The 24,331-nt window shown below is 39.0% G+C and overlaps 1 protein-coding gene across 6 annotated transcripts in view; it reads left to right on the top strand.

Moving 5' to 3' along the window:
* The window catches only part of slmapa (sarcolemma associated protein a), a 71,452-nt gene extending 47,738 nt beyond the window's left edge, over positions 1–23,714 (top strand). For 3 of the 6 annotated variants that reach the window (XM_036559700.1, XM_036559703.1, XM_036559704.1), the window contains 13 exons: positions 587–649; positions 3,338–3,397; positions 4,037–4,111; positions 5,725–5,805; positions 6,078–6,137; positions 12,454–12,579; positions 13,275–13,349; positions 14,116–14,421; positions 16,523–16,640; positions 18,545–18,716; positions 18,838–18,972; positions 21,127–21,214; positions 21,965–23,714. In XM_036559700.1, the coding sequence (XP_036415593.1) occupies positions 587–649; positions 3,338–3,397; positions 4,037–4,111; positions 5,725–5,805; positions 6,078–6,137; positions 12,454–12,579; positions 13,275–13,349; positions 14,116–14,421; positions 16,523–16,640; positions 18,545–18,716; positions 18,838–18,972; positions 21,127–21,210 (1,355 nt within the window). In that variant the 3' untranslated portion in view covers positions 21,211–21,214; positions 21,965–23,714. The remainder of the gene's footprint in view (positions 1–586; positions 650–3,337; positions 3,398–4,036; positions 4,112–5,724; positions 5,806–6,077; positions 6,138–12,453; positions 12,580–13,274; positions 13,350–14,115; positions 14,422–16,522; positions 16,641–18,544; positions 18,717–18,837; positions 18,973–21,126; positions 21,215–21,964) is intronic. The other 3 variants (XM_036559702.1, XM_036559701.1, XM_036559705.1) reach the window with 2 other exon arrangements.
* The last annotated feature ends 617 nt before the right edge of the window (positions 23,715–24,331 follow it).

Genomic DNA, 24,331 nt, shown 5'->3' with positions numbered 1-24,331 from the left:
ATTAAATTATTATTATTATTTTTTATTTTTTTTGCTTGAGTTTAAATAAACACGACTCAGTGCCAAATTCCAACCAAATTCACCTTATTAAACATATGATTGTGAAAGCTAACAACTGTAAATAAAAAGTCAATTAATAACAAATAATTGCAGTCAGCTTAAATAATTGTGATCAGGAGGTCAGACCTACTTGTTGCTGAAAATGATTTGCATAAGTTGAACTCGATTAAGTGACTATATTTAAAATGTGGTCAGATTCATTGTAATTGTGGTTGAACCAGCCACAGTTTGTGCAGTTAATAGTAAGTAGCTGTAAAGTACATTCATGTCGTCGTGCATCATCAGGTGTGGAACGTGTCATGGCTTTGTGAGAGAATGCTGGAGTATTAGGACCAGGTTCATTTGTAGCTTCCTGTGTGTGTCCTTGTCCAGCCTTCTGCATCTTTGTCTGATTGCATCTCATGTCATATCCTGTCAGAGCTGGCTCCACTTTATATCCCTTGAGTTGAAGTGGGTTTTTTGTTGTTTTTCCCCCCATTTAAAGCGAATGTTATTATTTAATGGCGGGTTTTTCTTTCTTTGTTAGACCACTTTCTTTTAAAGAGTGGAGGGGACTGCACTTTAATCCAACAGTTCATTGAGTGCCAGCGTGAGTACACAGCATTCTTTCCACTGCCTTCTACAGCCGCACTAATGAGTCTTATTAATGGGTTACAGACTCGCTAGGGAGCAATTGTTCTTACTCAAGAAGAAAGTTTATGACCATATTTCAGAGAGCCATGCATTCTCTCTTCTTTCCTCATCATGTCTGCAATGTGTTCAGGATTGAGCCAAAAACTAATTTGTCATGCTTTAAGTAGGTTGTCCGAGTTGTTTGTGAATGTTGCAGCTCTGTCTTTCGTTAGTTTTGCATTGCTAATTGACTCAACTTCTCTGGTCTTTGAGGTTTGTTTGATTTGATGCGTTGGTAGTTTTTAATTGGGTTTAAATGTATGTTCCACAGTGGGTATAAAACCACTCTAGAGGTTGTGTTGTATGCACAACGCAATTACAAGCTTATTTGTACAGTATAATCTTAGTGACATTAAACAGAAAAGGTAAATAACCTTAAAATATTACAGTTTGAACCTGTACTTATTAGTTTGTAATTATTAGCATGGCCACAGTCTATTTCCATTTTGTCTCTCTAAGATTATTCAAGCCCTGTTAGTAACTCTTCAGCATGCTCAGTGTTGTGTGGTAGTTGGATTGGATTAAGAATGCTGTAATGCCATGAAAAGGACCTTTTTACCTTTTTTGTCCCTGTAAAGCCAGACATACACTGTGCGATTTTAGAGATATTGTTTATGGGTGACAGCTGACACTGCACGTTTGAGTTTCCCATCGTATACAGCAGAAGCCTGCGATTTAAATGGTCATGCTGCATAAAAATGCTGTCATGCTGTTGACATGCTGGAACGTGGCAACCCCTATGCACTGTTTCCAATAAATCTCTTTCATTGCAAACACGCTGCACATCAGAGTGCAGAGCAAAAATGGTTTATTCTCATTAACGTGACAAATACTGGGACCCAGCTTGAAAAAATTGAAATTAGAAAGAGTGAATGGTGCCTGGTCAAATGATACAGTTAAAAGTAATACATACATACAAATACTTTTTTTCTAATTATAAAAGGCAAAACGAAAACAAGTATACAATCCGGGATGATATTTTAAATAGTACATTACATTTACTATTATTCTTTATCTGAATGATGATTAACAATCAGTTATTTATATAGTTTATGTAGTTTCAGGCTTTTGACTCTCACGTTGAGGAAACCAGCTCCAGCAGCTTTACTAGCTTGTGCCACCCTGACACTAAAACCAGGAGGTGATGTACACGGGTGGGACAACACGGCCTCTACATATTTTGCATAAACAGTTAAGACTTTTTTTTATACCTTACAATTCCATTCAGTCGAACATCAAATATTGGATTTTTTTCACCCACCCTTATTTAAGACTCTCCCAATCACATGATACCACCAGCACTAGGAGGGTTAAAGCTAGAAAGCGCCAGCTGCCACTTCAGTTACGTCAGCTAACAAACGCCTGCACTGGCTAGCATTGCGCTGGGTGATGGGGAGAGATGGGGTGGGGCATCCTGCCCACCCAAAGTGTGAGGCCAGTTGTGCTCTCTTGGACTCCTGGCCATGGATGGCTGTACCATCACCAGAGGTTGAACTCGCAATCTCTTGATGATGGAGCCAAAGCTTAGACGGTTGCGCCACTCGGAAGCCCCCAAATAATGTATTTTTGTCTTCGTTTTGCTAACCTTCATGTTTTTACCTGTATGGGAGCAGTGGTTTGATTATGGTTGAGTATGTGGTTTGTGTGCGGCTTAGAGAAATTAGGCTGTTCAAACTAAGATTATTTCTGGCAGAAATTTCAAAATTCCATCTGATCTGACTACTAAATCAGAACTACTGCCCTCACACTGCGTATCGGTAGATAATGAAGTTAAAATTCTTCCTAATCCTGAAGTTTAGTCACGAGCAAACTGGCTTAAAAAAATTAACTTTAAATTTAAAATTTAAAACCGCACAACGTATGCCTGGCTTAGAAGCAGTTAGCTGAAGCCTTTCAGGCTGTGATGTCTCAATTAAAATACATTTATCTATTTATTTTTTATTGTCTAATAGATATATTGTTTGCAGTGACATTTCAAACACTTCACATAAAACATTATTGTAATAATCTAATTTTTAAAAGTGAAACACTGTATTATGATATGTGCTGTGGCTCATACTTAATTATAACTCTGAACTCATTTAAATTAAAAGGCTCATACGTTTTTGAAGTCATCTCTCAAATGTTTGAAATTCAATATTTTCAATACTAGGAAATTACAAAACAGTGGAGACAGATTGATATTGCAGTCCCTAAGATTCTCAGTCCCTTTCTGTCCTTTATATGGACTGGTCAACAAACTGGCCAACACAGAAACTCTTGCATGCTATCTATTACCATCTCACTTCCCACTGACTCTTTGGTTTTCCTCCTTTGTGGGGTTTCTCCCTCTCACCTGCATGCCTCCAAGGCATATGAGCTTTTTACAACAAGCCTATTACTTTAAATGCATCATTTGCTATGTTTTCATATGATAAATGATGACCGTTCAGTTTTGTTTACATGGCTGTTAATTTTGACCTGTAATTGATGGAGCTGTTGGAAAGGCCTTGTAGACTAAGAACAGTTAGCCAAAGCTGCTGACTGGGGAGGTCTGACTGTTTAACATGGCTTGACCAAACCACAGTTGAACACATTCTTATGAGCTCTTTTCTTTTTTGAATAGCTGTGAAGCAGCTGAAAGGAGCCGTGGATTCTTCAATTCACAAACTGTCCAACTTTGATGGTAAGAGGAGGGTGATTTCATGCTCTATTTTTGTCAGTATTATAGTGTTATTACTGTATATTTGAGTATATTTTAGTAAATCAGTTGAATGATTATTTATTTTTTTTTGTTATTATAAAATTCTGTTATCTATTGAAAACTAAGAGCATAATCTAAGAATACTCAGCCTCTGGAGAAATGAGTAATCATGCAGTTTTCTCAGCTTCTAGTTGACGGCATTAATTCTTTTCTGAAATCAACCAAGTGTCCCGCAGTTCTCAGCAAAGTGGTCAGTCGCCCTCTTGTGGGGCATGGAGATCACTGCCAACATTTATTTATTTATTTATTTATCCCCCCCCCCTCCTCTTAACCTCCACTGTTGCTGTTAACTGCAGTCTTTTAGTCAGTTCTGTTCATTTCTAACTGATGTTTCATAAAGTTTGTGTTTTTAACATGGTAATCTACAGTTAATGAATTGTTTTTTTTTAAAGAATAAGGCATTAAGGGAAGGAAATACTAACGAAAAGTATCTTCATGAGAAAATTCTGCACTAATTATGTACAGAATGGTTTTACAGTGTCAGGTTTTTCCGAGAACAGGGCACTGTGTTAAAATTGTAATGTGAACAATGTAAACAATCTTATGTTCTCTTTCATGTAGACGTCATAGATGCACATCTTCAGAACAACCAAACCACAGATGACAACAGCTTGACCAGTCCAGACAAACTAAAAGGTAAGCTTATGTAATAACAAACATTGACACACCTGTTTGGGTTCAGTTATGCTTGTGAGTAGTAAAGTTTTACATATACAGCACTGTGCATGAATTTACAGCAGAAAAAGGTTTGTATGGTTTAGTAATGTGCTGTTTTAGTGATGTACTTTTTGAAACAGTTCCTGTTGTAAGTAACCCAAGTCAGCCCTGCTCTTTGAGCGTAGAGATTAAACAACTGCTTATTTGGAGAGACCATGCTTCCTTCACGTTTTTCTTGCTGGCACAGATTTAAACTACTAACATCCTCCATGATTTGTAGCATATATGTGTAAGAGTTTCTGCGCACTTCATGTAGAGGGCTAAAGAGAGAAACTTGCATGGGTTTGTCTGTAAATACTGCACATTAGAGCTGTGCGATATATTGTTTCTTAATCATTTATCATATGCAAATCTCACCAATGACAATGCTTTACTGTGTGCTGTGAGCACCCTGATGAATCATAGATGTTCTTTGGGTGTTTAGTGTTTGATTGAATCAAGGCATTCACATAATCCATTCATCATTTTGGTCAAACATAATGGAGATCATGCTGAACGCATATCCGTATATACAAATATAATTGGAACATGGTATTTTTGCTATATTATCCGGTCCGACTTACTGTTTTGTAAAACAAGAACAAGGGAAAAGAATAATGGCAACAGTTATACTCATGGTTTCATTTAAAATAAAATGTCCTCATATAGCAACGGCTAGAGTGTGGTCACTATTGGACTCACAGCTGGCATGGCAGCTGCTCTTTATCCTTTGGTATTAAAGGCCCAGATTACAGCCTTGCAGATTAGACTGGCTCTGTTGTAACCAAATTGCTATGCACTGGTTGACCAGTTCCTATAATGTTCCTTTCCCCTCTGCAAACCAGCAGAACTCCATGTTCTGTCAATGTTCAATGTTCCAGAGTCATTAGCGTTATGATGTAACAGGCAATTACTTTTTGGAACACATTTGGGGGCACTCATCGACTGCATGTGTCTATTTTCGGTTTGGGCATTTGTTATGGAAATGTCTTCATCCTCAGTGTTTTTTGGCTTCTTTGAAAAACATTCAACACAGCAAACAGTGAAATTTGGCTTGTGGCACATGCCAAGAGAGGATCACAGAAAAGCCTTTTGTTATTGGTTTTGGTTTAAACCTTGCCAGCCCAGCCCCCCCCCGCTCTGTCACCACCCCTAGCTGACGCAAACAGCATTGTCCTGTTCACAAATGATCTGTTTTAAGTCCTGATGGTGGAACAGCACCGATCCCTGAACAAAAGCTCAAACTATTTTAGAATGCAACTGTATCCCCCTCTGAAAGCTCTGCTTGGATATATGACCATGTGTGGTGAATAGCTGTCAGGAGTTAGAAGGGTCAACCACTGCAGGTGTTCGTTCTTACCGTCAGTTATTACGGGAACTGCTTGTGATATTTATTTTTGAAGAAATCATGTTTTGCATGTTTTTGTACGTTTAAAAATATGACTGAAGTGTCTAAAGACTTTTATTTTGATTTGTTGCTTTAGACTTGTATGCTTGTTGGCTTGTCTCTCCCCTCCCCTCCATCTAAATGGTGTCTTCCAATCTCCCCATAGAAAATCAAATAGATGCTAAAGAGTCTGATATGTCAGACACGCTTAGCCCCAGCAAGGACAAAAGCAGTGACGACACGTCAGGTACTCTTTTAGCACTTGTGTATTGTTTTTTTGGTGTCTAAATATTTTTTGATTTGTATTTCTTTGTTTCAGTATCTCTTTGAATATCTGTAGCTGTTTGTACTTTATATTTGTTTCAGACTTTCAGTATGTTGTAAAATAGTCTCAATCTTTTTTCTCTCCTAAAAACATATGGAATGATGTGCCTTAATTTGTCTGTTTTTGTTTCTTGAGTGCATTTGTTGTGCTTTGAGTTTTACATAATCTGTAATCCTCTTTTTGTTATGCTTTAGACGGACAAATGGACGAGCAGGAGCTGAATGAGCCTCAGAACAGGGTTTCTCTGCTTAAAGGTACTTCTTTATGTCCATTGTAAACTTTGTAAACTGCTCTTTGTAAATTAGTGAAGATGTGAGTTTTAGTATGGTGCTGACTGGTACATCAGTCATGTTCTCTTGACAATGCTATAGTGACTATTTGAGGTCAGTGGAGTGGTATGCCACTTAACTTGGAGACTTCATTGGGTGTGGCATTGCTTGTTGAGGCTATATTTGGTCTTGATAACATTGTTCCAGTGGGGTTAATAGCAGATGAACCCAAATGTGCTTGTGGAGTATCACAGTGTCTTCTGTTGGAGTTCAACAGGTGTGAGGAGGCTGGAGTTCTCTAGTTTAGGCTGTCCCACTTTTCGCTTCACTGCAACACAGGGTGGGGGCGCCACCGGAATGTAAACCAATTAGAGTGTAATTAGGGAAGAAAAGTCCTGGGGGGGGACTTTGACTGTGAAATGTCACATCCATTCATCATTCTCATTAGCTAAAAAAATCTGTAGTATATTTATCTGCTTTCGTTGTTTCATTATTAGGCTGATATTTAGAAAATATTCATTGTTTAGACTGTATTGATTGACTGTACATGCTATGCATTTCCATTGGACAAACACATTTACCACTTTAGCTTGAAAGTGAGTCATTGCGACTGAGAGTTAAGTGCGATTTGGGGGAAAAAGCACAATATTTGCAGATATTTTCACGGTTATTATTAAAAATTTTTTTTTTTGTATTTTTAAAATTAAATTATGTGAAAAGGGACAAGAGGACAGCTTTACGCTGTTACTGTAGACTTCCTGTTTATTACAAGCTCTATAAATGGCCTAAATCTGTGACTAACATATGTAGTTTAGTGTTGTAGAAGTCATGGTACCTATGATATACTCAGAGGACTGTTGTCTTGGCATTTATCACATTAACAATAACACATTGTCATATTGTTACTCAACTTGATGCCATTGTCTGAGGTAATGGACGAGCATGAGCTAGCTCATAAATGACTGTAAAAAAGCATGGAGGACACTTTATGTAAACAGGTTATTAAAACTGGCAAACAGATGGTGATGACTGGAATCTACTGTGAGAGGGTAGTGATGTTTTTGAGCTGTGTTAATCTCTGATTAGTGCTTGTATGGGACCTTTGTGGGTCGTGGACCATAACCCCAGTCTTCAACCACTCTGTCTTATCTGTCATCTTCTCAGCGGGAACCACCTTCACCCACCCAGGCTCAAAAAACCTGTACTCACCCTGTTGGAGCATTCAGCTGCTTCACAACCATTAAAGTTGAGGCAGCCCTATCTGTAGAGCCTGGAATTTTGACAGTGGTCCAGGATGACCAGGCAGGCTTTTTAAAGGCTACACTTGTGCAGTTTTCCATCTTCCATTAGAGTGACTGAAAGGATGCCTCATTCCTCAACTCTGTTTAATTCAGGCTCTATATATACCACCGTTCAGAAGTTTGGGATCAGTTTTTACGTGTATGAAACAAAGATGGGCGCAGATAACTACATAGTTATTCTAATATGCTAGTTCTGTTCAACTTTACTGTGCAGTTTTACATACATAGTGTATATTAGGCCAATTTGGTGAAAACAATGGTCTAATGGTGATTTATTTTTTTTTCTAACTAATATTGTGATTATTTTTTAAATATGGTAAAGCTACAGGCCCTTTTTCGCAAGAAGACCAGCAAATACATTTTTCAGACTTGAACAATTTAGCCAGTTTACATGCTCAGTGTTGTTAAGGCAGCGAAATAGACCTAACACTGTTGAATACTGTAGGATATAAAAGAATGGTGTTAGGATGTAATAAACTTGCAGCTCAATTTATTTTAGTATAATATTTACCATTTAACTTATTTTGGGAACTTAATTGTTCCCAGAGTGCTCAAAATATTGGATCTAAAAATCTAAAAATACCCATGTCTAGTTTATAATATTTAAACCTACTATTGTATATGTAGTAATTATTTATGTGACTGTGATTCCAAACTTTAGACAAGTGGTATATCTGCTACAGCGGGTTTCTTGCATGACTCCGTCCTCAGAAGAGTCATGCTGAGTCATACAGTACTGAGGTCCACCTGTTGTGCTATTACCTTAAAAAGACTTGCCCAAACGTTTTGTGGAAGTGTGATGTACTCTCTTGGTATTTTGGAGTATGACTGCTTCTGGCCGTAATTAGGACCGGGCACTATCACATGGTTTCCCTTATCTTTTTAACTTTTTTTGAAAATAACATTTATGTTCTTTGATCTGAAAAAGCTTGTATTAATCTAAAATGTTTTGTAGTGTTGAGGTCACCATGTTTTCTGGTCAGTTCACTTCATGTTGAAGTTGGTTCTCATCTGTTCGCAGTGAGCTCATGTCTTTTAATGGAAGGTCTGATAAGAAATGCTGGCTCTGGTTAATGTTTTGGGAGATGGTGTGAGGAAGTGGCATTTCAGAGCCTCATTGTGTTACTGAACTGGGTAAAAGTAACTGGGTGCCAGACACATCAGAGCAGTGCCGATGTGTACCACTTTGGAATAAGCATAGCTACTTATACGATATGTAATGTGGCCTAAGGGGGCTCGTCCACATAGAAATGAAAATTTCATTTTAAAATCTTTAATTTACATAATTCTGCTGATATTTTGAATCCAATTAAATCAGCTAAAAACAACTCAGCTCATTTAATTGAAGCATTTCACTTAAGATGGTATCTTCTTAGATCACTAATGGAGCAAAAGTTTTCAAAATTAGATTGCTTAAAATTTAAAAGAATTTTCTAGTGTACTAGTGTAGTATTGGCTCAATCAAAATACTGGGCTTTCTTCTAGTATGAGCCTGATATTAATAGCGGGCTTCATCAGTGGTCACGGGACACTGGACACTTTTGATTGGTGGACTACTATCCGTCCAGCAGTGACACTGTGGTGTTTAAAAACTCCAGCAGCACTGCTGCGTCTGATCCACTCAGACCAGCACAACACGCACTAATACACCACCACCACGTCAGTGTCACCGCAGCGCTGGGAATGACCTGTGATGGCCTGCTCTGTGTTGGTCCTGTGGGCTCCTGTTCATTGAAGAAGAGCATAAAAGGAGCCTAATAAAATATGTAGAGAAGCAGATGAGCAGCAGTCTGTAAGTGTAGATCTACAAAGTGCACCTAAATGGTAACCAGACCTAATAAAATGGACAGAGTATAGGTACAAGTAGGTATGGCTGTTAAAATGAAGTGGCCGGTCAGTTTATATTGTGAGAGCACTGTAAGAATCTGCAAAATGGAAGCTTTTTGGCCCTAATCACGAAATCCTGGGGGTTTTGTTTTATGTAGAGAGCATCCAGTCATTTAATGCTTTAAGGCCAGCAAGATGAAGACCTAGATAACACAGCAACATTATAAATGTGATATAACCAATCCAGTTTAATCAAAAACAATGTCCATAGCCTTTTGGTGGCTCATAACTCAGCCTCTAAGCATTTGGTACTCCAGAATTAGGAGCTCATTGCTTTTAAGTGTGGAGAGGTACTAAACACGTTTAAAAACACAAAAGCAACATAAGAAAATTCTGATTGATATTTCCTAAGAGGGATTACACAGAGGCCACATTTTTTTGCTGTTTCCTCTCTTCTGACCTGCGTTGAAGCTCTTTGTCACCCTATTTGAACAGGCATCAGCTGCATCGTTATACTGGCCTACTTTCTAAGCCAAGTTAAGGGGCTTTATGCTGAAATTGCGTCATTCACAGATTCACTGTCTGTTTTCTGCATCATTGTAAAGTGAGTTGAAGTGCACTGTACATGTTGCATTTGATTGATTTCAATTATCCTCTTTTATTTTAGTAAATGTGACCTTTTTAATATAACGGTTGTTTTTCCCTGGAGTGACGTTGAATGTGGGCAGTTTCGTTCAGACTTTGGGCCAAGAGAACCAGTAAACCAGCTGTAGAAGAGATTATGCAGGATGAGCACAATAGTAGTGTACATCCGCTGTGCTTAAAGTCACTTGATTTACTGTCCAGCGTTGAGATTTCAGTTAACTATAATCTTTTCTTGTGCTTGTATGTAAGTAGAATAAATCATACCTACATTCTCAACAATAAGAGCGCCAAAGAAAGTTCTTTGGGAAAATGTCATAGGAGAACCACTTCTGCTTTCCTAAACAGCCTTTCTATGGAAGGTTCTTTAAATAACTTTTTGTTTTAAGTTTTAACTTCCATAAAAGTTTGTATGCTGGTAAAAGGCTTTTCGGTAAACTGTTTTGTTTTCTGTACAGAACATGCTTCTTCTTGAGTACTTCTTGAACATCCCACTAGAGGGTGCTTTTAAGCTGTCATGTTTTGACTTGTTAAATGGCTCTTCAAGTTTTAAAGCTGTCTGATCAGCACAATGTTTTAGGTTAAGCAAAACTTCAGATATTTGAGTAGAAATTGATAGAGAATTGAAAATGTTCCTAATAAACTTTAGTTAACATTAGTGTATTGTGGTTTCATATACTTTTGGTCTAACTTTGTGTAAAGTCATTTACAGTGATTTGATGTGAAATGGTGTGTTGAAGAGAAACTTGCAGACTCTGATTTCTTGAAAGTAGTGGTGAAGTAAACCAAGGGTCATAATATCTACAACACATATAGCCATTTTATTTACTGTCCAAAACAACCAGTAAACCTACACGTGTCTTCTGAATTTCATATGAAATGTAGATGATGCTAAAATAGTGCTAAATAGTGGCTCTTTGGGTACTACTTACATGCATCTCTTCGGCATGAATGGATTAAAAAAATTGCGCTTCAGAACAAAACCTTTTTATAAAGCTACCACAAAATAACATCTCAGACATGAGGCTATCTCATGACGAGACATATCTGTGATGACTTCAGATAATGGCTTTCTCTGAGGTAGCTTTTAGAGACATTGTGCGTCAGACGTCTGGTTCCTATCCCCTTTGCTGTAAACAATTCTGGCTTGGTAAGTTTCTCTAGAAAGGAGCAATTCACATCAAACCATTCTTATTGACTTTGTTTAAATCTTAACTATTTAATTATGAAGTTATTATGAAATTTAGAAAAACCTATTGAATTTAACTTGAAGACAATTTAAATGAGTGTAGTAGAAACTTCATGCTTTTTGTTCTATATTCAGACATCATATTAAAGCCTCGTAGCAACCTCTAGCAAGTAATGAATCATTATGACATAATGGCATTCAGTCTGAGCTTCATATGGTCACGCCTTAACAGTAGTCCTACGTAATTAGGAAGAGGCTAATGATGACTCATATAGCCTATGGATCACATCTTCCCTTCTCATTAAGTTCATGGCAGCACATCAGAGAGTTGTAAGTAGACAAAAGGGTGTTTGTTACATCATCTCTCAGTTTGAAAACTCTGCCAGTCCTAGTAAACACCTCATTTGGCAACCATTCGATGCAGAGTCAATCTCTTCAGCTAAAATTAATGAATGACCTCATTGCTAACATCTGTACCAAGTTCAGACAAGTGATATCCATTGGTTTATGGATGGAGCTGAGGTTTCCCAAAAGCCTTTAATTTCTAGACCACACAAGGGCCTCTGTAGGGTGAAAAAAAAGCAGGAAAACAGAAAGAAGGGCTTGGCACCTCAGCTGAAAGCCTTCCTTTGACCTGTCAGTGAGTGGTTTTGGACTACCACCAGTGATGTTCTCCACAAGATGCACCATGTTCTCCACATGATAACCATGCACTTTGTCCCTGGATGAGGCCTGTGCCTTGCGTGCCGAGAAGCAGCTTTAAGAGCTTTGTTGAAATTTCCTCTTCTGTTGTGTTTTGTGGAAAGCTTTTGAGTTTTAGAAGAGACTTCATAATTAACGGACTTGTGCATGGCTTGTTGTCTTTTCCAACTCATTTCTAACATATTGGTTCTGAGAAAAACCATAAGATTTATCCTCACAAGATCTTGGCCACAATGAGTAAGTTGGCTTTCTGTGAGTCCTGTGAGTTTTCTCCATGTACTAAATTAGCATTCAGCAACTGATTTTTCTTCTGGAAGGAACGTGGAGCAATTTGTGATGGCTTTTGTGGACGATTGTGTTCAGATAGATTTGAGCACAGTGCTTTTGTTTAACTCTTTCTGTGTTTAGTTTTACTTATTGTTTGCAAACCCTGCTGGGTTACTTCACACATACGGTTACTTCAGACCCTGTCTCTCTTGTTTATTGTGTATTTTGTTTGTTTTTTATTTTATCTCCTTTCCCATTTTTCTTGCTGTGTGGATGTTTATGCCTGTTCAGACCATGCTGATAGATGCACCTTTGTTTTCTCCCCACTGTGCCTTCTGATTGTGCCATCCTCTCTGTGTGTCTGTGTACGTAGATGAGCTGCAAAGGGCCAACCTGGAGCCTGGAGACACAGAGCAGGTCATTCATCACTTACACAGAGAGCTGCTGGAGGCCCAGGAACTCGCCAACACCGGCAAGCAGAAATGTCTTGAGCTACAAGGTGCATAACCTTCAAGCAAACCACTTAATTTTATTACTGGAATTTATTTCTCATGGAACTGCTATAACTGGAATAGTTGGAAAGGAATCAAATTGACACCAAATTTTCCTCTTTAACCCCAAATGGACATGTTTGGTGTCTGAAATTTGCTTTGTGAGTTTTGTACGTTAGCTACGAGGCTAATGTAGCTCACGTAGTGGAAGCTTATAGCCACCAGTTAACATCATGCAAACTGCTTAGCTATACTGCAGACTTTCCTCAGACCACATCAAGTTAAGCAGGGTAGACATTGCATATTGACTAGTGCCCCTGGCCTTAACATTGTGGCCTGAGTGGCCAGTGCACATTTTATATCTGTCTTACCCTATAATGTCACACAGACTTGCTTTTTGGGTTTCTGACACGGAGTTTACTGTTATCTATAAATTGGACAAAAATATATTGCATAACTACGAACAACAGTAGGAAGAGTCAGAGTCTTTTTTTATAGAAAAACGAAACTCTCCAGGAGCAGGATTCGCCTCCTTGGCCTAAATTGTTTAAATACCGTTGTCAGGTACTAGGACATGGTCATTGACACTAGTGGTTGCCTACCCAGCAAAACAAAAAATGGGGCCATCTTTTCTTATCACTAATTGCTCTCACAATAACTGGGTTAAACCATCCTTTTTTTCCCTCTGCTGTCCTATTGTTAGCTCTACTTGAGGAGGAGCGGAGAACTAACAGGCAGCAGACAGAGGAATCGGCCAAACAGATCCAGTATCTACAGAGTGAGTAGTGCATAGATTCTCTTCTAGATACCTCTTCTAAAGGTAAATGAAATGTGATGTATTGTAGAGAGAGATACTTATCCAGTCAAAGCAGACTGCCATGTCTTAATTAAAGGGCCTATATTGTGGAAAACTGAATTTCCCCCATCTTTAAGTAATATGCAAACATTGTTTCAAAACATTTGCTCCCTGGTCCATACAGTGCAATAACCTAAACTGCTGCAACAGTCTGCTTTGTATTCATTGTGATGTCATGAAATAAACTCGTTTACATATATCCACCTAAGGTAGTTAAGCTCCGCCCCTTCACAGAAAGTTCTAATCTGTGTTTTACCTCCACGTGCTTTTTGAATGAGACCCAGTGCAGGGCAGCCAATCAGAACAGAGCCCAGTTGTCTTGCATCAGTCTTTAAGGCACAGTTACCAAAACAGGCTGTTTAGTTCTAAGGGATAAAGAGAGGCTGGAAAACAGTTATGTAAAAACAAATGACCATTTATGGTACATAAAACCACACAAATGGGTCTCAAAAGTGGGCCTCGAGAAAAGGAAACTATATCCCTTATTTTGTTTATAGAAACTTGCATACAGTTTTAACTATGTAAAATATGTGACTATTTTAACTGCATAAGCTATGTAACATAAATATAGTAACTTGTAAATATAGATGCAGAATCTTTGCTGACAAACAGTACAATGACTGATTAGTTGGCTGGTTGATATGTATCTTTGGAGTGAGGGATGTGTCGTTTCTGTGTTGTCCTTTAGGTCAGTTAGCTAAGTTGCAGTCAGATATGGAGGCACTGCGTGAGCAGAGAGAGAATACCATCTCCAGCACACGGGAGGAGCTCTACAGCGCCCAGGAGGAAGTGCTCGTCCTCCGCCATGCCATGGAGGCTGCCACGGCCGAGAGGGAGCGCGAGATTGCTGCCCTGCAGGGAGATCTGAGTGCCGTCACGGCCGAACTGGACAAGTGGAGAAAGGCAGCAGCCGACTACGAGCAGGAGATCAGCACTCTGCAGGCCAGCTTCAAGCTGCAGAGCCAGCACCAAGAGAGAGCCGTCCAGCTACAAGGTCCTGACCGTTTTCTTCGTTTATTGAGAATTTTTTTTTCTTCATGGTTACTTATACCTCTCCAACAGTTCAGCATTTCCATGATTGTTTGAGAGTTTTGTTTAGTGGTGAAGTTCAAGTTACAGTCTTGTTCATTTTCTCTGGTAAACCACAGAAACTTCAGGCTTCAGTTCACAGAATAAGCTGTTTATTGTACCTTGCGATGACACAGGGTACAATAATGTTTTGCATTTTCATAGATGAATGAGTGCAGTGACTTTTGTCTGAATATGCTCAGGTGTCATCAAGGTGGATGAGTTGAGTGAATTTTAAAAATATCTGCCATGTCTGTTTTTGTGTTCAGTTATGTCGTGCTTGGAAAGGCTAATATCATTTTCATGATTTGGATTTCACTTCAGGTTTTATGATCTGAAATGATTTTACATTTAGCACAGAAAAAAATGCCTGCCACATGTAAACATTACACGATTACTATGGAGGTATTCATCAACATTTTAATTTGGAGTTTTCCTACTTTGTTCCTGTGATTCACATTGCAAAATTGCGTGCAGATGTGACATATAACAATACAACTGCCAATGCTTATGGTTCTTTTTTTGTGCTCTTAGTGTTTACAAGTCATACGGCACAAAAGCGAGCGTCTGGCCTGTGGAGGCTCCTGCTTGATCTCTGTGCTACAACTGTAATGCAAATAGTCAACAGGAAAACCACCATTATTTACACTCTGGGCCTAACAAAACACAGATCTCTGAGCTCAAGAGAATAGTCTGGGTCAAACGCAGGAGCACAGAGAGGTATAAATTTGTATCACAGGCCCAGTATTAGGCCTCGTTTCCCAAGACATCCATCTGGTTACACAACATGGGCTGACAGTGCGCTTACACCTGGTATCGATTTGGCCTGCTCCGAGGGGGTCTGCTTCTCATAGCATGTTTTAATGTGTCGTCCTGTGTCACGGAAAGAGTTTCGTTCCCCCCTCTAACCCTGCTGGGCTTCTCTAGCTGCTCCAGCAGAGTCGTCATTCTGTTTATGAATGCAAGGGCAGGCAGTCGTACTCTACTTTGATCTGTAAGTGATAGGATTGGCATTCATTATGTTAAGTGCCAATCTGTGTTGGTCATGTCCTTCTACATAACCATATATCTGCACAAATGTGGGAGTAAATTGATTTTATTTTCAGTGAGGCAGTAAAAGTTTTGTTATGCAAATGTTTTCCTGGTGCTGGGCTTTGTCACATTCTCTCCATCTGTTCCAAAGTGATATAACGTTGGATCTTCGTGTCGCTGCAGAACCGTTGATGGCTTGAATTAAGCTATGGCTCGCAGGGCCAGACATGATCTTAGAATGAGCGTTCCCGTCTGGGGACGACAACTTGAACTTTTTGTAAAATTCGCACCCTCCACTAGTCTGTGCTCTTTTAACATTCTGAGTACAAACAATACCACAGGAAAAGTCAGCTAGCTAGTGAAGCGCTACCATTGGTGGAACATCCTTTTGACAAAGTAATGTTTAATATTACTGTATGTAATGTTCTCTGAACACGACACACATCTACAAGCGCATTTGGAGTTGTGGAGGACTTTACAGCCATGATAACAGCCACGACTGTCTGTCAGACTGTTGTTGAGCGCTTCATCGCCTCCAGCTTTTAGCTCTGCCTTTACAAGAAGTTGGATTGATTTTAGAAATTTCATTCTGGGTTTTTTTTTTTCTCCCTTTGTCTACATTCCCAGTGTATGTTCCCATTTAGCCAAAATGGGAAAATACTCGTTAAGAGATCACATCTGGCCCCATGAGACTCACATTTTACAATACTGTAATCAATTACAGTGATGTTCAATGAAGTATTTAGTATTTTGGCTAAGATAAAATTCTCAGGCTGTTTTTCAAAAATCATTTTGAAAACATTTGGTATGCTTTTTTCTGTATTGCACTGCTGTGTAAGTAGTTTCACTGGTCACAAGTGAATTGTGCTGAAATTTGTGGGTGAATCATTTTCCTAATGACTCAATCCAGTTGAATCACAGTGAGGTCAGAGATTTATCCATAATTAGCAGTTTTATATGTGTGTTGTAACTCCCTTTTACTCCGTTGTGCACAGGTGAGCTGGAGAAGCTGCAGTCTGAGTGCTTGAACCTACAGAAGGAGTGTGAGTCTCTTCGCTCAGAGAAAGTGGCCCTGCTGGAGAAGTTGCAAAGGCTGGAGTTGGAGCTGGACAGGTCAGTCTTTGAAGTCAGACATACTAACAACTACTGGTTTTCAAGTGCATTTATTTGCCTTACTCTCTCATACTCAGCCTCATGTTTCTAATACCTCACCCATCAATAAAATATAGTTGGATTTTTGCGCAGGTTAAATTTTTGGCTACAGGAAAGTCTGACCCTCCATTTAATTACTCTGTTGCTTCAGACAACAGTGTGTTTTTTGTCTCCATTTTTTTGCCCAATGAGCGTAGAACACTTGTTGTTGTTGTGCTGACCGTTTGCGTTAGACATCGATGGCTCTTGCTGATGCACTAACATTGCTGTAGTTACTTACCCTGCTGGTTGTTGTTTTGCTACTGTATGTTCTTGAGCATAATGAGTTTGAGAGAACAGTAACTCAGGAATTCTGAATCACACACTACTTTTGTATTTTGTTCTGTGACACCAAAAAAAGACCTGTTATATTGTTACTTGTTTAGATAGTGGCTTAATTATTATGGTTTAGGCAGAAGCTTTTTAAGGAGAACTCGTGCTCCTTTAATTATGTCCCAGTCTTTGTTACTATATGTGCATTACCTTTCATGTTTGTTTGATCAGCTCTGTTCTCCCAACTCTTTGCATAGTCTCTGTTGTTCCGTTACATCTAAAGCTTTATTATCAGGATACTTTAGTTCCTGAGCCCCCCCTGCATTAGAATTTGACACAGGTAATAGCAAGCTCAGTGCCACTCTGGCTTGCCCTGCCCATTACACACACAAAGCTCCACTGTCCTGCTCTGAAGCGCCCTTGTTTGTCTGACCCAGCCACTGTACACTCCCTACTAGAACAGCCTTATTAGAGTGTAATAGATAGTGAGATATCAAGTTGTGATGAATACACTACAGTACAGAGTATAGCACTTAGATTGAGTTTGCTTTTTCACACTGATCTTGGATCAGCTCTTCCAACATGCAGTGCCGTGGTATCAAACCAGTCTCAAAATCAGGGACCCACAGATTTTTGCTTTTGAGTTGGGATGGACACCCTCTGGGTCCATGAGGAGCAGTTTGAAAACCACTGATGTACAGCAGTGGTCTGCACAAATGTTTACATCCTCATCTACTGGACAAAAAGCTTTTTAATCAACTGATATTGTCGTTAGTAATATTAATATATTAGTTATCAAAAAAGCCCACATTGCTGATATATTGATCTGATACTAAAGACTTCATTGTGGAGTGTTGCTTTTTTTTAACATTGCCGGCTTTTTAGATACATATGTATGATTCCTGAAGGGGAAATTATAGAAGGCCTATTGTAACTAAACCTTTGTGGAAATGCTAAGGCTTTAGCCTTGCGGCTGTATAGGACACTGTATATGGGCAAATCCAATTATGTTTGCCAGTAAGAACACCTTTTATAATTGTAAATACACATAGGCACAGTCAAATATATTTATTTCTCTTCAATGTCCCCAGCCATCACATTGATTAGTTAAACCATTACCAGCACACTTGATTTAACATGTTGGAAGTATTGATGAGCCAAACCAGGTATGGATGATATTTACAGTTAATACTAGGATGCTTTGAGGAGAGTATTGGATTTTTTTTTTTTAAACATAACATATGTTAAATCACTGCTAATTGTGCTGATGTTTTTTGTTGTTTTTCTCAACAAATAATTGCTTACAGTGCAGATGATAAAAAGCCTTAATTCTGATTTTCTCAGGAGCCTAAATCTTCTATACAGTACTATATTTTAACTGAATATTTGTTAATTTTTTAATGAAATTGTAATTTAATAGAAATCCATGAATTGATTTGTGCCCAGATTCCATGGACATGACGAGCATGTCACAGACAGTAAAATGTCCACTCGCTCCTACTTGCAGACACTGCCTTAGAATACTGTAGCTGATTGTTAACACTGTGCTTCAGCTCCAGAGAGCAGAGTGCCACGCTGAGCAGCAGCCTGAACGCTCTGGAGAAGTCGCAGGGTGACCTGGAGAGCAAGCTAGGCTCCATGCAGGACCAGCACCAGCAGGATGCCAGCAAGCTGAAGGTGCAGCTGGCCCAGGCCGAGAACCGCACCAAGAGCCTTCAGAAAGAGGTGCTGAGTGTTTTCTCTTGTATAGTCTTGAATTCCTTTTATATCTGGGACACTAGCACTGCTGTTGAGAGAAGGTTGTTGGAAGAGGTAACTGACTGTCATTTATCCGTCTTCTTCCTAGTATGAGGACACTCAGGTCCAGCTGTCCGATCTGAGGCAGAGGTATGAGCGGACGGAGCAGGAGAAGCGCTCCATTAATGACGAGCTGGAGCAGTGCAAGGTCAACCTGAAGCTACTGCAGGAGAAGGGCAAGAATGTGAGTGCAGATGCCTACTGCAGCATCCAGCTCTGTATGGGCCAGGGGATTGTGTGTTTGTATTTCAGAGCATAGAACAGCACATTTAAATGATTTTACTTTCTACATCTTTGAGGCCTTTTTGATGGTTTTACAGAGATTTGTTTGCATAAAGGCATTCTAAGACTCTCAGAGTAGCCCTGACCAACTGTTATAACTCTAAGTGGCATTTTTGGGGACATATTATAAACTGTCTTACATACATAAGTTGTGCAAATTTCCACCATGATCTCCATACATGTATTGACCATATTATTAGAAACCCCTACTTGGTAGCTCCACCTTAATCATGTACAGTTAGAGATTGTAGCCCATCTGTTGATGCACTATTTGTTAGCCATCCTTCAACCTTTCAGCAATTATCAGTTTCTGAATACTGAGCTGCTCTTGACTGGATATTGTCTGCTCTAGCATTGATACAGACGTGTTTAATCCAGCACCTCTGTGTCTAATACATTTGTACCAGCACACACTGTTAGTGTGCTGTGAGATGATGATCCACCACCCTAGTAATATCTGGGCAACAGTGACCCTGTGGTCAGGAACTGATCAATAAAGAAACTGGAAGCTGACACGTTGTCCATTGTAGTCCTGTTGTCATGCCCAATCAGTAATCATACACCCTAAATAGTGGACCTGTAAGAGCTCAAAGTTATAAATAAAGCATGAATGTAAACTCATGTTTTACTTGACAATTTCTATTTCAGGACTATAGTGATTTTCACAGGATGCGAAGCTGTTTGTCTGTTAATTACCTGCTGGCTCTGGAGATAATTCCACCACTATAGTCAGCTCAAAGTAGACATCCTGCTGCTACAGGGAAATGCAACGTTCAGACCACATTATAGGAAACCAGTTTTGAGCCTTTGGGCAAGTCTTAAATATTTAATTAGGCATTACGAGAGGTGTGAGTCAAACCAAACGTTTACGCTTAGTTTTGCTCTGTTTTATTTCTCTGTTTATTTCTTTTAAGTGTGCCTTGAGTTACTTACCAAGGACCCCTGGAACTTTGGTTTCCAGAATATTTCCTTTTTGCTTTTTTAAAAATTTTGTTTTTTTTCTTCTTTGCCCATTGAGACAGATATACAGTTGTGTGCAAAGGTTTAGGTGCCCCTGGTCATTTAACATGTTATTGGTTTTCTAAGTGAAAATAAGTTAATGCATCCTCTGCACATTTAATTCACAATTATTGCTTATCTGCTGAATTTAATGTATTAAAAATGTGGTGTGTGCAGAAATTATGACCAGCTTTATATTTTGTTTGTTAAACTCAGCAAATAAAGTGAAATTGTGCACTACGATTAGCAGAAAATTCCATATTTAACAGTGTTTTCTGTTACAGATGTGTTAATGTATTTTCAAAACATGTAATTTGACCAGGGATGTTCAAACTTTTGCATATGACTGTATAGTTATTTTGTTCCCCATCAAGGTTTTGCTACTGAGCGCTAGTGGTCACTGCTTACACTGTTAAACAGTTGTCTCACATCACTAGCCTTACACTCAACTATTCACTCTTACTGTTGATTGATCAAGAGAAACCCACAAAATCCTTGCACTGGAATTTTAAAGGGGTAGTCCACCACTTTTCATTGTTTTGCACCACTTTCAAACTCTCAGATCTCTTTAAAATTCAACAAGACACAATGCTAATGATAAAGAAGCATTTTAAAAAAAATAACAACCAAAAACCCAAAATCCTTTATTGGTACCACAGTAAATTTTCAAAAGACCTTATATGGACCTTTTTTTCTTCTTAACCTCTTTTTTTAATCTGTTGATTGATATGGTGGATGGCCCTCTTTAACACCAGTTGCAGGCTGTTTTTTAGTAACCAATATAGAAAAAACTTGTTTAATGTGTTCTATTAACTCCTCTCCACTGTCCTTGTTTCTTACGTCCTGCTTGTAGATGTTGAATTGTATCTGTGGCTCAGGCATTCAATCAGTATTTTTTATGTTTGTATTAATTTACCGATGAGTCCCTCTGTTCCTGTTCCATTCGAGTCCTTTTTATTTGTTTTTTGTGTTAGCCGTTACAAGTCGCCCCTTCAGACCCGATTTTCTGTTGATTAGTTTAAAGATTGATTATTGTAATATCCCTTCCCTCCTCTAGCCATCCATATTGCAGCCTGTCCAAGCCATTTTCATCGGCCTTATCCTGGCTTTGCTGTATTGGTGCTTCGGCCAATTGTGGTAGAAAGGTACACAGCGCTCCTGTCGAGTCCGTGTCTGTGTGTCTCCTATTTTCCCCTCCTCTGTACTGTTCATCTTGTATATCAGAAGTGCATGGCCAAAACCCCAGAAAATCATTTCCGCTCATGCTTTGCCCAAAATCCCTTTTTGGTGCTTAGCAACACTTGGGGAAGTCTAACATTTTCCTCGTCCACACAAAATCACCTACTAATCAGTCACCCATTACTTGTCTTGTCTTGCTTGGACCACTACTGTGTAAGTACATCTCTGCAATAGGGATTTTGGATTTTTATTTCTTCATCCTTTTTTTCTTTTCATGTATTGTTTTTGCTTTTTATGCTTTTTCCATCATAAGTTTGCTTCTCTGTTTTTGGCTGTAATTAAAATTGAACACTGCTTTTCTTTTACTTTTTTCTTCTTTGAGTTTGAGGAAAGAAGGCTGTGTTTGATTTTAATTCCCAAACTACTTTAATTTCCATAAGGTAACTGGTGCTCTCAGTATAAATAGCTGCTTTTGCTCTCTCTTCCTTCTCACTCTTTCTTTATTCATGTATAAATGTCTCTCTCTTTAAGTTCCCCACCCTCTGTTCTTTCACTTTCATTTAGGTCTTTCTTTCACTCTCCTACCCTATTTTTCTCTTTCTGTCTCTAGTCTCAGCCGCTGTTCCAGTGCTATTGAGCTGCTTGCTCTGGTGCTGGTATTTTAAAGGCCTTTTCTAACTCTAGTGCTGTTTTATTTGTGTACCTCCTCTTTTCAGAGTGGTTGGATGCCCTGGATGCCAGTAGTCGCTGTGATGGTTGCCGTGACTGCAGTGGTGCTGTATCCCAGCTTATCCAAGAGCTCCTCCTGAGATAAATAACCGATCACAACGCCCCTTCCAACCACCGCCACATGTGTTCTGGACCACAGCGCGGCCCACTCTTTAGACCCTGTGTCAGTTAATAATGAGGTCAGGCCTACTCCGGACATGTTACCTCCAATACAGCCCCAGGGTCTCCACCGTGACTGTATAAAATGCAAATGTACATATTATTGAGGGGGGAAGAGGGGGAATAAAAGGTGTAACTTCTATTATAGATGAGATAAAAATCTGCTTTTTTTCAGTTAGATGGGAATCTTGATGATTAAAGTGGCCTAAACTAGGCTTTTTTTTCCTTTCAGATGGGTACCAAACGTTTTGTTGGCGAGTTTAGTTCATGTTTTCTGTGGTTTGCCATGTTAGTTGTTAATGTGGTATCCAAATAGGTGGAAAGCCAAACTGTAATCTTAAACAGGCACAAAGTGGGGGGGGGAGTGCCTGATTTAACTACTACTAGATTGCGTGTAAACACTCACACAGACACATTCTTGTACTCGGTGAAGTGCCACTCATTCTCCACTAACGTGGCGTTTCATTTGATTGAAAGAAAGAAAATGTCTCTAAATCGTTCACAGTCCTCTGTGCTGTAATTGTGCGTTCCAACCAACATGTTCCAACCAACGACCAGCACAGTAACGTCATTGTACGCTGTTGTCGTTTTCTTTGTATTGTGTACTTTAAATGCAAATGTTCTTGTCAAAGACACTACACTACTTAATGTTGAAATTGAAATTGAACTCTGGTCCGTGTGAGCGGGTATGAAACATTGACTTGGTTATATTGTAGCTTTTACCAACACTGTCCTACCATTTGGACTTAGATCGACCAGTTGGGCACTTTTAGTTTTGAATGTTTAGGCTCGTCATGGAACAAATTCCCAACCAATAGGGCTGCAGTAGCTTGATTTACTGTACACAAACTGCTTCTGCAGTACCTACTGAAACAAAGCTCTGGGGTTTCGCTGCCTTATCTGTCACATGGAGTTCTAGCTCTTCTTTTAGAATGAATTGGATGTAAAAGCTTTGCAAAAAACAAAAGAAATGTGCAAAATTGTGGGTTGTGCATTGTCAAAGGTCTACTTAACTGAAGCACAGAACTGTTTTGGTGGATTTTCTTATGGTGAAACTGAGGGACTAAGATGGGTTAATTGGGAGTTGGTGAAATTTTGGAATTGCTGTCAGACTGGAATGAGTGAACGGACTTGAGCAGTGTATGTTTTGGAGAGAAATAACCAATGATCTGTGTGTTGTTGGTTCACATTTTGTCTGCTGCGCTGTAAATAAACTCTCGGTCATGGAGCAAACAGATCTTGTTCCACCTCGTCAATAAAGTTCCTTTTATTTTTTTACAGCGGGAAAAAAAATCCCTTCAGAAATGAATAAAGATGCAGATGCAAAGCATGGTGTAGCACAGGTTAACTCAAAGTTCCTCAAAACGCCAGAACACGTCCTTTTGCAGTGTGAAGGACTGTTTGAGGACAGTTTTAATATCAGACTTTGAAATCTCTTCCTTCATATACATTGTCTCCAATGCTAGACAGCAAGCTAAGGAGGCTCTACCTAGTGATCTTGTCTGTAAATATGTATGTACGAATGTATGTGTGTAAATATACGTAATATTCACAAAATAAAGTTGAATATCGGTGACAGTGGTCACATCTAATGTTCTGCTGCAATCCGTTTTCAAAGAATTAATGGCCCTTCAGTCGTTTGTATGAGATCACCCATTTTGTTTGAGGAATCTACACCAAATTTAACATTTTTTTTTTTGAAACAGATTTGTTTGGCCATCAGTTTTTTAGTTTGCATCTAATTTGTGGATTTTGGTTCCTGTTTGCTCAAAGAAGTTTCTTTTTATCATTTACACCCAGTGCATGTTTGTTATTCAACTAGAAATGTACACTGAACAAGGCGATATTGTTTTATAATGAAAAGTAAGAGAAGTGAAGCTAATGTAAACTGTCACATATTGTAGTCTTCTAGCTGAATTTGTGAAAAATTTGCAAACGTTCTTAATTTTGTAGACCATTAGAGAGAAGTGACTTGTACCATATTGGCAAACTCATTCTTGAACACATTTTCTCTCTCTTTTGTGGTTTATTAGGTGTTTTGTAGCTTAATCATGATTGTAGTTTGTCTGCGCACATTATTTAACAACCAAACAATGATAATGATATTGTCACGATATTGAAGAGCTAGGTCAAAAGCAAATGCAATCTACCTACTACCCAGTCTCGTCAACCAAGCCAGTGGTACACAGCGTTCT

This window comes from Colossoma macropomum, unplaced genomic scaffold (assembly GCF_904425465.1).
Source record: "Colossoma macropomum unplaced genomic scaffold, Colossoma_macropomum, whole genome shotgun sequence".
Taxonomy (NCBI): Eukaryota; Metazoa; Chordata; class Actinopteri; order Characiformes; family Serrasalmidae; genus Colossoma; species Colossoma macropomum.
Note: the sequence above shows the minus strand (reverse complement) of the source record. Positions and strands in the feature narration are given on the sequence as shown.